The sequence below is a fragment of the Zootoca vivipara genome, chromosome 9 (assembly GCF_965207765.1).
Source record: "Zootoca vivipara chromosome 9, rZooViv2.hap1.1, whole genome shotgun sequence".
In the NCBI taxonomy this organism is placed as follows: Eukaryota; Metazoa; Chordata; class Lepidosauria; order Squamata; family Lacertidae; genus Zootoca; species Zootoca vivipara.
This window is the reverse complement of record NC_142592.1, coordinates 18,091,350-18,105,222: the sequence shown is the minus strand read 5'-3', so window position 1 is coordinate 18,105,222 and position 13,873 is coordinate 18,091,350. Positions and strand designations below refer to the sequence as shown.

Genomic DNA, 13,873 nt, shown 5'->3' with positions numbered 1-13,873 from the left:
GGGGGAGAAAAGAAAAGAAAAAAAAGAAGTAAGAAAGAAAGAAGAAGAAGAAAAAAAGGGGGAAAAATGGAGAAAAATTAAGGGGGAAGGAAAAACAAACAAAAAAAAGGGGGAAAGAAAAAAAGACTGAGTCAACAGCCTTCTCTCCTCTCACCAATCTTAGACGTCCAAACAGTCTGTGAAACTTAAGCTGTCTTGCCGGTTGTGCGACAAAACTTTCATCAGGCAAGAGTGCCGACTACTCGTTTTCCATATAAAATATCTGTTACCATCAGATGATATCTATGTAGTAAGAGAGAAATAGGACAATGAATTACCTTGGAAAAGGGTAAGAAAATTGGAGGTAGATGTCATTACTACCCGATGGAATAAAGTTTCAGGAACTCCGTATAGACCAGTTTTTATTCAATTAAAAACTTCAGTGCATTTTATGTACCATTTAAAAATACAAATAACTAGTCTGTTGGCACTTCTGTCAGTATAGCATTTAAATACTGCAGTAAAGTCACTACTGTATTGTTGAAAGTCTTATGGCAGTCCCTAAGCTATGCAAAATCACTAGTGACAAAAGTAGTAAATGTACAGACTGCAGGAAAAGGTACACGGGAAATGTTTCAGACCAGCATTTTAACTGTTACTTGACAAGAGACAAATCCTGCACAACATTTCAAGTAGCAAATTACACTAAACATGTCAAGAAATACTTTGGTTTTAAATGTACAGGACAAAGGGAACATGGACAGTTCTGTAAAACAACTCAAGGCTAGTGTCTTTTTTGCTAATAATAATAATAATAATAATAATAATTCAGCTTTCATAACAAATGAAAGAAGGAACCATATGGCTATACAACATCTTTCCAGACAAGTGCAAAATGTCTGAAATATTTATAATTTATAATATTCTTCAAACTACAAAATATTACATTTTGTTTATTACATATTATAAAGCATCATCTACAAGCTTATCAGAATTTACTCAAATCATATAGTTTTTCTTTAAAACATCTAGATACTCCTTTCTGGCCTTGGACACTTCGTCTTGTTTTGATGATTCATCAATTGATCCTATAGGAGAGACTCTAACAGGTCCGGCATCAAGTTCAACTGTAGCTGAAAAACAAGAAAGGCTTATGGTTTCCTACTAATTTCAAAAATGGCATTAATCTACCATCAGGGTGGCTAAAAATAATAATTCAGTGCATGACTGTTTCTCGGAACAAATGCAGAAACTATTGGAAAACAGTGCTTATTTTGCTAGTGAACAATGAAATGCAGATATGATATGATCTTGCTCCACTTAAGATTGCTATTATATGTTAGCTTCAAAGAAAATGTCATATTGGAGCCTTAAGTGCAAATTGATAGTTTCCATAGATCAGACAATTCAGTGATGTAATTTTTCTGGAGGTTTTAAAATCTAATAATTTTCTGCACTGTAAAAAGACAAGTTTGATTTTGCGTGTTCATTTGTATTTAGTACAAAAGAAGTATATGCATGTTAATTTTACAAGTATCACAAACATTTTTTTTTCAAACACCCCAAAATAGTTGAAATGAAATATTGTATGAGGAAAAAAGTAAGATTAAAAGTGCACTGGGTCTGATTTAAATGTGACACTGAAACCAATTCAAGACTTTACCTTGAAATTATTTTTACTGAAATACTTGGAAATATTTCAAAGCATTTAAAATTGGGTGGTGTTTTTTTTAAGTAACTGAAAATAGTTATTAGTTTTAGTATGTCTGAAATCTGTGAGGCTTAGTCCCATGTAAGTAGTGTTAGGACTGAAACAAATGGAAAGTTTTCTGGCCCACTTCACTAAAGCTATCACAAAATTTGGTCAGTAGTATGCCAGTGTGCTGCTACAAGACTGAACCTGTACTTATATTACTAGATACTGAAGGCTCATCCACATAGCAGTGGATCTGAACCTGCTTTGTCTTCTACCCCCTCTCTTTTTGCAGTGTCCACATGACACCCTCCTATTCCAAGTAGCAACATGTACTTCCCCCCAGATCTTCCCAATCTGCAGATAATCCAATAAAGGAAGAAAATAAAAAATAAAAAGATCATGTTACCCGAGCGCAGTTGCAATGAAGCTCATTGTATGGGAGGGGTTCTTTTCATTTTGCTGGGTGCTTATCACCAAACCCGACTTCCATTCTGCTTCCATCAGCGCAAAGGAAAGGATGCAGCCTGCCCTTTCCCACTGGTTGTCAGTACCGGCATGTTTGCGGCATTTTTATTTTTAAAACACCTCTTTTGTAGAGAAAAGCTCTTGTGCAAAACAGCTATAATGGTAACATTTGCCCTTGCAGCTGCAGGGGTCAGGAAACGGAAAGGAGATAAAAGGAAGTGGCAGCCTTTCACGGGAATGACTCCAAATCCTTGTCTGGCTTGAAGCAACACAAAGGTTTTAAAAAATTGCTGACTGCTCTTTTGTGCAAATCTGGTATACTGGGGGGGGGGATGTCATTTAAAAGAAAATGTATAGATGCACAGCTAAACAAATGTTTGCACTTATGTCCACAACAGACCTCAAAAACGTATGCTGGGGGTTGGGAAGTACATTACATGAGCTATAGCTTTCAATCCAAGGAGAAAGTTTTAACTTTCCAGATCTGTTATTATACCATAGAGATCTTTGTTTTCCAGTGTAATGAATAGCAGCCAGAAACCTTGTAACAAGCTGATCTAGGAACTTAATTCTGATACTGTACTAGGATATCCCTTTCAGGTTCGCTCTCAGATCCGATCCATGCTACACAGGGTATCCATTAGGGATGCTTATTAGCACCAACATTGTTTAACATTTACGTCAACTCATGATTTGAGTACAATGATAATTATGTACCCCCTATATTGGGAACCAAGAAAGTTACAGTACTTACATATGCTAATGACCCTATTTTATTGTCTCAAGCACCGGAAGAGTTAAGAAATCTTTTAATCAACTGACAGTGCAAGAAAGACTAAAAATTATGAAAAGTTTTGGGTTTTTGCCAATAGGTTTTAAAAACACAAGTGGCAAATTGATGGGCACCCCAATGAGTGGGTGAAATCCTTTAAATATATAAAAAATGTAAAGGGACCCCTGACCATTAGGTCCAGTCGTGACCGACTCTGGGGTTGCAGCGCTGATCTCGCTTTATTGGCCAAGGGAGCCAGAGTACAGCTTCCAGGTCATGTGACCAGCATGACAAAGCCGCTTCTGGCGAACCAGAGCAGCGCACGGAAATGCCTTTTACCTTCCCGCCGGAGTGGTACCTATTTATCTACTTGCACTTTGACGTGCTTTAGAACTGCTAGGTTGGCTTGGCAGGAGTTTAAATATATAGGTTTATACTTTTGCTAGAGATATTCCCCCAGCCCTCAAAATTTATGAAGCCATTCACCTCACAAATCTGTTATGGCACACAAACATGGGGATCTCTTCAAAAATTGAATCTGGAAATACCCCCAAATAAATATCCTTGTGTTACCTTTGAGCTCCCTAAAGCAACTGAGACGCCCGTTCTCCATTTGGAAGCTGGTCTTCATTCAATGAAGGCCATAGTGCATATCTATGCCCTTAGGTATTGACTAAAGTTTTAAAAGGGGATAGGGCCCATTTTAGTACTTTCTGCTTTCAGGCAGACATTGAATCTTAACAATAGAGAAATTCCATCTTGGAATCAGGAAATACTACAAGTGATTGATATGCATGGCCTCTCTTTGGACACTCTTGGTTTGTTAGACTTTGAGATGGTATCATGCCACATTAAATCTCATACTTTAAAACATATTCGTGCTGATCACACTTCTGCCTGTCTGTCCAAATGTACCCTCTGGTACCCCTTGGTATGCCAAATAAGAGAGTAGTTACGGTAAGTGTTCCTAGATTTTGTTCATTTTCAATTTATAGGGGCATCAGAAAATACAAAATACAATGCAGCCAAGACAGAGCTAGTGCTTCATTACATTGGCATGTCCAATGTCTTGTGTATATTTTTAAATAACAGCAGCATGGCTGTCCAGCAGTGGAAGAAGACCTCAAAGCAGCTAAATTTGAGCACCTGGTATATGTTCAGAATATTGCCATCGCCAATAAATTTTACACACCAGTTAAGGGTGATAAGAAGATTAGACTCTCTGGAATCTTTCTGTGTGGTATTGAAGTTTTATTACATTTGCTAACTGAGCAGATTTTTGACATCCTCCAACACCTATGTATCTTCAAATATGGAACTTGCTATAAGATGCACAAAGTGGGGATAACATTCGGTCCTTCATAAAAAACTGATTGATTGTATAAACCGGTAAGTCAATCTGCAGAAAGCAATAAGAAGAGACATGACTACATTGACCGTTAAAAGTAGCATAAAGTGCTAAGTTTGATAAAATCTATTGCTAGATCTATTCTACTTTGCATGTGTGTGGCTTGTGACTTTGTATTTAGATAAAATGTTGAATTTTTTAAAAAAGCTCAATGGTGCCATGGGAGTCAAAAAAAGGGGAAAGGGGATCATTCCTCCTGGCACAGTACTACAGAGAGCTTTAGTAAAACAGTGAGGCATTTCATTGCTTTGCAAACACCTCCAACCTGAAGGGCCTGCCCCCTTGCTCCCCACCCCCATCTCAGAGCCTAAGCACACATTTCAGTGCAACATGGGAATGAGGAGAGGGGAAACCATGGCTTTAAGTCTAAAGCAGAAAAGGAAACTGCAGTGCTCAGATAATCTACTTTAGCTGAGTTTGTGCTCCTCTTCTGAATTTAAGTAACAAAACAATGAGGTCTGAAAGGGAACATAAGAACAGGGAAGCGATGAAAGAACAATAGTTGCAGCTGGATGATCAGTAACAAGGGAGTGAACAAAATGATGATGCTCTAGATTAACCCCGTAGTCTGGAAGCAGCCAGGATTGATAAATGGCTACACAACTTGGCATCCCAAGTTCAGATCCTACCTCACCACTAGATGTAGGCAGGGACTTGGGCATGGCCTTGAGTTGGATTCATGCCAAGTAAGACATCTGTTAGTTCCACAGATTTCAAAAGGGATGAGGTAGTTATGGCTACCTTCTGTGGATTTCAAGGAAATAAATTCCTATTGGGGGGACATTCATCTTTGTAGCTGCGGGTGGCATCCAATAATGTCTACCTGCTAGCACAATGGAAATCTGTTTGTCCAATGAGGCTTTCCCTCTCCCCCCAGCCCCACATGCACCCACAAAATCTGCATGGAAGAGTCCTATGCTCCCGAGAAGATGCTGGGAGCATTGGGTGCTGCTGGGGGAGCAAAGGAAGTGGAAATCTTATTACTGGCACAATGTTGGAACTCCATGGAACTCCCCAGTAATTCTACTTTTGTCCCCATCTTGCTCCTTGCTGAGTTCTATAAGGACAACACTGGGGAATAATAAGGACTAAGGGGGAAAACCTGATGGACAGTTCTATCCCTGGACTGGTTGTAAGTAAGAAGGGAGGCAGGTGGGGGCTAGCTGAGGGCCAACGGAGGTTAGGGGGGCAGTGCCCTGCTTCTCCAGTCTCCACTGTTGGAACTTACTGGTTAGCAGCAAATTTATTTCATTTCACAAATCCATTTTGAAGCAGTTTTCCAAGAAAAAGTGAGATTCTTTAATGTTAAAACACTCTTACTGAATCAAAAACAAAACTAACCATATAATTATTTAGCCCTAGACTGTATACTTAATTATTTGTATAGTCCTTTACACCTTATGGCGTTCATCCATACAATAAGCCCATGGCATACCTTAATATGGTTGCTAGTCACTTATGGAAAGGAAAGCAAGGCCATTATTATTACATTAAATGGTCACTTTGTATTGAGCATTTGCTTAAAAATATAGATCTGTGAAAATCCTTCATTTAAAAAAATGGTGCAAGCCAGCGTGAATGGATACTTTGATTTAAGCTGTTTTCAATCACATTGTTTGAACTTTACATATAGAATCACAGAATTGTAGAGTTGGAAGGGACCATGAGGGTCATCTAGTCCAACCCCCTGCAATGCAAGGAACTTTTGCCTAACATGCAGATTGAACCCACAACTCTGAGGTTCAGAGTCTTATACTCTACCAACTAAGCTATCTATGACTATGACTATGTGGAAGTTACTAGCTTTATTACTGAAGACAGACAAGCTCATCAATGGAGAACTCGCAATACATGTCATGAAAAAAATAATGAAAGCCCGGCCTTCTTGCATTTTATGTCACTAAATCATTGCTACTCATTATAGGATCAGTACACCAATTCAGCTACTGAGAATCTTTGGAAAAAGAAAATTATAATGCACATTCTGAAACAGTCGTGATAAAGCCCAAAGGCAGCTATCATGTTCAATTTATACCAATTAAAATGTTCATGAAAAGGATTGTCCAGTAAGGTTTTATTATTTATTTATCTAATTTGGAAACCACAAAAATAAAACAGTGTTTTAGCATGCCACCTCTGAATACTATTACTGGTATCAGTTTGCAATGAATATTTCACAGCAGGAGGAGTTTTTAAATTGCTAGCACGCTGTTTGTTAACATACCTTGTTCTAGTTCCTTGGCGATAGTTTTTTCTAGTTCTGTCCGCATCTGAAATCACATTATGTGAAATTTTAGTAGCTATAAAATAATAGATGCAAACATACATTATTCATTATGACATGTCAACATCAGAGCAACTTTCATGTTGGGTCAAATATTCCATCTCTGATCTTGATACCAATTTTCAGCTCCTTGTTTTCAGGTAGCCTCAATCAAATTATAGACAATTAACTTTTTATTAAAAAACATAGACTATTTAATAACAGGATTTGATAAAACGAGCAACTGAGAGGTAATGTAACAATTGAAGTTAAGGATAGTTTGAAAGTGTGGATCATAAATATTAGATACTACCATAGTATATGCCAAGGAAAAAAGGGGAAGAAATGAGGTTTTTTATTTTTTTAAAAAATTTTTTTTACAAATCTTCTCAGAGGAATTCTACATAAAGTACATGTTCTAAGAAGCTGGTAATTTCAATCACTTTCAACATCCTTGAGAGAAAGTGGCAAAGGTACCGGTAATTAAATTATTCTTTTTCTGATTAGTTACTGAGTAAATTAAGAGCAATCACCCACAATCCCATGTCAAGGTTTTTAATGTAGGAAGACAGTACTCATTGTAGTTCATGTTTTCTTTGAATTCTTTGGAGACTTTCACAGCGCAATCCTACGCATGTTTACTCAGAAGTAAGCCCTGCTATGTTTGATGGGTTTTACTTCCAGAATATTTGCATAGGATTGAATGTCTGAACTGGAGATTAGATCTACATGTTGTGTAGATGCCTACCATCTTCCCTACTTACTAGTATCCATTATATCAGATGGAATCTCTATTGAGTGCAAGGCAGTGTTGGTAAAACAAGGGCATTTCTAATTGAGAAGCCAAATCAGGAACTAATTGAGGCATATATGACTAAGGCTACAGTTTTCATTAATTATTTCTATTTTTCTTTTTCTTTGTTCTAAAAGGTAATGGAATAAGTATAATGTATTGAAATTACGCTATACATTTTTTTGGGGGGGAAATATAAATATTAAAAACCATCTGAGAAGTTTAAATATGTAGCGTAGCGTAGCAGCAAAAGCTTAGCTTCTTTTTAGCTAGTCTACTTCAGTGTAATACATAATTTTAAACTAAAATGTCACTGAATTTTGTGCAGTACAAGGAATCACACGGCATTGAGCAATGCGGAGTACACACCTTGTTAAGTGCCTGGTTGTAGAGAAGAAAAGGAAGAAATAGACTTTTGATCAAGGAGCTGAAGAAGTAAAGAACAAGCCATAAGTTGTATAGGTCTTGAAGGCAGAAAGGAAAATGACCAATTTGTAAGTGTGAGAAAAGGGAAACTTTTGCAATGAAAAAATTCTAATCTACTGTGGGGATGCAATCACATACACTTATGGAGTAAGTCCCACTGAACTCAGTGTGCTTTACTTCTGAGTAAACATGCATAGCATCTCACGCCAAGCCTGGAAACAGGGTTGGAGCCAGAGGAAATTAGGCATGTTTTAGTCTATTGAAAATCAATGACATGATACTCATGCCTAGCACTAAAGTTTGACTTCCTCTGGGTCCTGCCCATAATTAGTAATTAGAAAGGCTGTGATCACAAATTCCCAGAGGAACAGCTATTCTGTCAAGAGTTTGTTATGCATGCATTCTAGCTTTAACTGAATGGTCACTGTTAGTACGTGTTGCATTGCATTTCTCTCTGGGCTCCCTGCTTAGAAGTCTTCTCCACCACCCATATGTATTTATACCTGCAACAACTGAGGATTATATTTAATGCACCTGATGAAATTGACTCTAGTCCACAAAAGTTTACACCATAACAAAAATTGTTTGTATTTAATAATAGCTGGAGCCCATTTGCACTGCTGGAATGGAAGGCATGGAAGCTAACAGCAGGAAAGAGCAAGGGCATACCATAGTCAGTCAATTCTAGTTCTCTCTAAGACATGGCATTACAGTAAACATCTTTTTCGAATGCATTTATTTTCAACTTTTTAATGTTTCGCTTTTTGGAGGGTTTTAGGCAGAGGTTCTCTCCACTTTATGCATTTTTTCATAATTTCATTTTTATCCTTGTGATGGAGGGATTAGAAACAAGCAAATGAATTTTGGGAGGAAGGAGAAAGAAGGCAAGGCTTAAAACAAGGATCAAAGACATTACACTGAAAACAAGACTATGAAGGTGCCACTTAAGGTAGGAATTGCCATATTTTTCTGTTTTCTTTCCCCCCACGCCTTACGGCTTATCCTAGGGCTGGGGAACCTGTGGTCCTTCAGATGTTACACTCCAAGTTGTGTCAGCCCCAGCCCATGTGGACAATGGGCAGGAATGATGGGAGTTGTGGTCCGGCAACAACTGAAGGGCCACAGCTTCCTTATCCCTGCTTTACTCTGATCAATTTCAACTGGAGACTGTTAAGAACTAGCTAATATAGGAGCTCCCGAACTTTTCCCATTTGAAATTTGCTAAGGATCTTGGAACACCACTTAAATATTTTTCTGCCTGTTGGAGCAAATTATACTGCGGTGTGCTAGAAGGTATGCGAGTTTTAATTGTGTTTTAATTGTATTTTTACAGATATGCCGCGGACTCCAGTTTGGGAACCCCTGATCTAGTATTAAATGCCAATGGCAGCAGTGTAGATGATATTACCTCTAAGAGATGCTTTCTGCTGAACAAGAAGCATCATATTGCACCTACTTCTTGCCTTGGTAATGAACTGGGTGAGAGCCAACAACTGAAGATCAATCCAGGTAAGACAGAAGCACTGTTAGTAGGTGGTTCCTTAGACTGGATGGCTGGGAGGTTGCCTGCTCTTGGCGGGGTTACACTCCCTCTGATGGGGAGGATATGTAGCTTGGGGGTTCACCTGGATCCTTTGCTGTCACTTGAGGCTGAGGTGACCTCAGTAGCACAGAGTGCCTTCCATCAGCTTCAGCTGGTGGCCCAGCTGAGCTCCTATCTGAACAGAAATAGCCTAACTTCTGTTGTCTATGCTCTGGTAACCTCTAGGTTAGATTACTGCAATGGATTATATGCGGGGCAAAACTCAATGGCCAGACTGCTCAGCAGAAAAAGACAGTTTGAGCATGACACCAATCCTGGCCCGACTGCACCAGTTGCCAATCAGCTTCTGGGCCCAATATAAAGTGCTGGATTTGACCTATAAAGCCTTAAGTAGCTGAGGACTGCAATACCTCAAGGACCACCTTGAACTAATCTGCACTCTACAATCAGCATTTTATTTCTTGTCTTGCTAGTATCAGCAAAATAACTAAAGAATGCCAATGTCTTTGTTTTAAATAGTATTTGTGAAACAGAAATAACTGTTCATGTGAACATGATCTAAAGCTACAGCCTTACAGAAATGATAACTCATGGTTACTCACCTTTGCCAGGTAAGCTTCCACTCTCATTTTTGAGGATGCTGTACTTCCCGTTGGGTTCATGAATGCACCTCCAAAGCTAGGAGATCTGCTTAATGCTAAGTTGCTGCCAAGACTCCCCACCTGAACAGTTTCCAAGACAGGACTTGAAGAATAGCTGCCACTCATAAAGCTGTTGGCAAGTAAAGACTTGCTTTTGTGGCGCTCATGTAAGAGTTTGGTGCTGGCTTCTGTTAATTTCTCATTAGCTCTGTGAAAATTCCAAAGGCAAGTGAGAAGTTAAGCATCAGTTTGTCTTAAAAGAGTGGAAGCATTTAACATTTGTAGCAGTGGGATTCCAGACAGTGTTGTTTCCAGCCCATAAGAGGAATGCTCCTGTTCAGGGCTAAAGCTAGTCTGGAAAAGGGCCCTTGTACTGCTATTCCAGATTCATAGGGCTAGTCAGTAGGGAAACTCAGGAAAAAGTGGCACCCCTTTCTTCTCCATCCTGAAACTGTTCTCCACTGTGCTATATAAGACTAAGGGCTGGGTACAAGTCTGGCTGTCAGCCCCAAACATGATTGTGGGGAGGGGTGGTTTCTGAAGAAAAGGAAAGAGGTGCCCCTTTTCTCCTCATTTAAAACCTCTCTATATAGCAAAGGGAGGATTTTTCCTCCCAACACCTGCTAATGATAGTCCATCATAAACAATTGCATCCTTTTATGGGGGTGGGAAGGTTAATAAACATGCTTAGTTTTTGTTTTTTTGTTTTTAACATGCTTAGTTTTTAGGGTCACCCATTATTTTCTTTTAAATCTACAAACTGATACTTGTTTTGCAAAACTGGGTAAATTCTCAAGTAAGCAGAAATCATTACCTTCTCTGGTTATGTTTTCCTGCCCAGCTAATAAGCATGGGTCAATCAAGTGTGGTATTACAATAAATATGCTGTGGCCCTTCCGGAAATAGCGGCTGGACTTGGAGAGTTAGAAATATATTCTATAGTACAGCAGTGGAAGACTACCGAGCTCTGGGGCTAGATGAGTACCTTCATGTTCATCTCAGACCTGAGTACTACTGTGTAGGTTAGCTGGATGTACTTACTTATCTTTTTCTCTCTGCTGTATATGGGAGAGGATTTTGGGAGAGAGGTTGGTTCTGTCCCTTCATTTTAGTTCTTGAAAGGGAAATTCTATTAGGATAAAAGAAAGCATTTTCTTTCCCATCCTAATGTATCCTTCTCCCTAAAGGTTTCCCTGGCACAAGCCACAAGGAAGAGAATTGTCAGAAGACTTCTGAATTACCGATCCAATTTACTTCCCAAAGACTTTCTCATTTTTCGTTCCTCTGAGTACAATGTTTTATATCTTTCCAATTCTGAATGCACTGCCTCTTTTTGTAAGTTGTTGTCTTGTGGTCTGTTTCTCAGTATAGCCAGCTCACATTCTAGATCCTTTATTCTGTTCTCCAGCTGATTTCTCAAGGAAGCATAATTAGTAGCTCTCATTTGCTCCATTGTTTCTTGTGAAGCAGCCTGTGTCTGGGACACAAAGTGTCATAGTATTAATTTACAAGATTTATATAAAGATAGCTGCCCTCATAAAACCCATATTTTAAAGAAACCCAAAGACAGACAACAAGGATTAACCAGAGTGCTTATTGGCTGCCACATCACCTAGGTTCAGATATTTGATAAATAGACTTAGCAAGTTACATCATCTATGAAATTACAACAAAAGGTTGATGCATTTACCTGCAAAAACAAATTGACTTGTTCCAGTTTTTGACTTATATCTTGCCTAGCTCTTTCTTCAATCTCTCTTTTGTACTGTTCAATTTGACTGAGGTCCATCATATTGTCCTGTATATGGCGCTTGAGATTAGTTATTTCTTCTTCTAGCTGATGTTTGCTTCTCTCCAGTAATTTCATGGAAGACAACTGATCACGTAGTTCACAATTTGTAGATTCCACCTGAACACGTCTCGCTGACTCAGCCTCCAACTGGTGAGAAAGTTCAGCAAGAACTTAAACAAGGAACTAAGACTTCTTCAAAATAAAATAAATCAAGAAAAGTTTACATAAGTGCACAAGAATAGTGCTGACATTTAACTCTGTAGCAGTAAATGATATATTGAGGATTTGGTTACAGATCTAGGGAGATGTAGGTTGAGGAAACAGACTATGTGCTTTTAACAAGGAATGCATTATTATTGAACAAATGGATCAAAGCATTTGAAAATACTTTTTAATACAATTACTTATGAAAAATGATTACTTTAGAAAATGTTTTAATTGTATAAAAGCAAGAGGGAAATATACCTTGGTTCTTAGGTTGCTAACCTCCATCTCAGCATCAGAAAATCTGTTCTTCATTTCTCCATGTATAGTAGTAAGAGATGAACTCTCTAGACTCTCATATTCTTTTATCTTCTTTTTAGCTGTTTTTAGAATTTTTTTAGCTCTACAGAGTAGTAATATAGAAATCACATTAACCACTGATGAGAAAACCTGGATTATAGTTTTACTCAAATTGCTTAAAATATTCAAGAGATCTCACTGTCTTATTACCCCAGCAGAAACATAGTCTTCATGGCTGAATATACAAGAGAACTGAAAGTACTGTACTGGTGAAGCAGGCAAGTCAGTCTTTGGTAATGACAACAGCACTGCCACAGAAGACATTATTACTCCCTTTCCAGGTCCCCATCTTCTGCGGTGCTGCCACCTTCACTTCACTCACCTGGCCGCAGGATCTTTGGTCACTGCTTACCCTGAGATACAATAATTATTTCATCCCTTGACACCACAGGGTCTTTATGTTGTACACACAGTGGGCCCAGGCACAGTAAGGCAGTGGTGGGGGAGCAGACAAAAAACAAACACAAGGGGACATGTATTGGGATCAGTTTAGGCCACAATTGTTTACAGATGAAACAGGTTTGGTGCAGGCACCGGGCATGTATTCAATCAGCCCGTCTGGTGTTTGATGGAGGCCAGGAATTGTGGCAAGCTCACCTCGATCGCCACACAACTGCTGCTCTCAATTAAACAGTGGAAAGAGAATCATTTACAGTTCAAGACGGCGCAGGGCACTAAATGCAAAGTAGAATACTCAACAGAAGCAGCAAACTGCCTTTTAAATGAATGATTACTTTCAACAGGGTAATGTTAAAAGTATTTCTAACAGGATTTCTATAAAACCAAAGCATCTATTTATTATTAGCAGAACAACAGAAACTTCCTTACCCGCTGCATTCTTTTTGTAGTTCTGTGTTTCTTTTCATTTCTTCTTCTAGCCGTGCTTCCACCAATCGCTTCAACTCCACTAACTTCTTCACTTTTTTCCTTTCATGCTCCAACTTCAAGAGAGTAAGCACAACATCTTTACACTAACACTGTTCATTAACATTAAAAAAACACATCAAGCTGGGCATGCAAGTGCCCTTCTGATCACAGAAAGAATGTTTTGCATCTTGTGCTCAACTGCTGTGTGAGAACCAGAAAACAAAATGCAAAGATATTCCTCTGTTTGGGAAAATTCCCATCCCCCCCATCTCCAGATGTTTGATTGATAGGCAGACAATGTTCCTCTTTCTCAGAGGACCCCAGAGATAGGGAGAAGGTGTGGGGAGACCACAAATACAGTTCCAGGTAAAAACTACTTCTGAGACGTGTTCTGATGTTATGTTCCACCATCTGTCCCTCTACCTGGTTTAGGCAGTTTCCTACTGGAAGGGAGGGAAGCATCAGAACTGGTTCCTAGAGGTCTTTGACAGGGTGGACTAACCAAACTTTGATACTGTTGCTGTCTCTTGGCTTCACTTCACCATTCAGACCAAGTGGGATGAGAGGACCAAAAATTCCATCCACTTGCCTTAGGTGGTGAAACTGAAAGGACTAGGAGAACTGGTACCATTGGAAAGACTTCTGAAAGGTATGTTGATCATCC

At 38.9% G+C, this 13,873-nt stretch overlaps 1 protein-coding gene across 14 annotated transcripts in view; it reads right to left on the bottom strand.

Moving 5' to 3' along the window:
- Positions 1–384: 384 nt before the first annotated feature.
- The window catches only part of ANKRD26 (ankyrin repeat domain 26), a 54,490-nt gene continuing 41,001 nt past the window's right edge, over positions 385–13,873 (bottom strand). For 7 of the 14 annotated variants that reach the window (XM_035127229.3, XM_035127225.3, XM_035127228.3 and 4 more), the window contains 7 exons: positions 13,171–13,283; positions 12,244–12,385; positions 11,677–11,925; positions 11,228–11,463; positions 9,948–10,194; positions 6,545–6,590; positions 385–1,112 (listed from right to left, as the gene is read on the bottom strand). In XM_035127229.3, coding sequence (XP_034983120.3) covers positions 979–1,112; positions 6,545–6,590; positions 9,948–10,194; positions 11,228–11,463; positions 11,677–11,925; positions 12,244–12,385; positions 13,171–13,283 — 1,167 coding nt within the window. In that variant the 3' untranslated portion in view covers positions 385–978. Of the gene's footprint in view, positions 1,113–4,104; positions 4,312–6,544; positions 6,591–7,730; positions 7,804–9,947; positions 10,195–11,027; positions 11,464–11,676; positions 11,926–12,243; positions 12,386–13,170; positions 13,284–13,873 lie in introns of those variants that run through there. The other 7 variants (XR_015945914.1, XR_015945915.1, XR_015945916.1 and 4 more) reach the window with 7 other exon arrangements.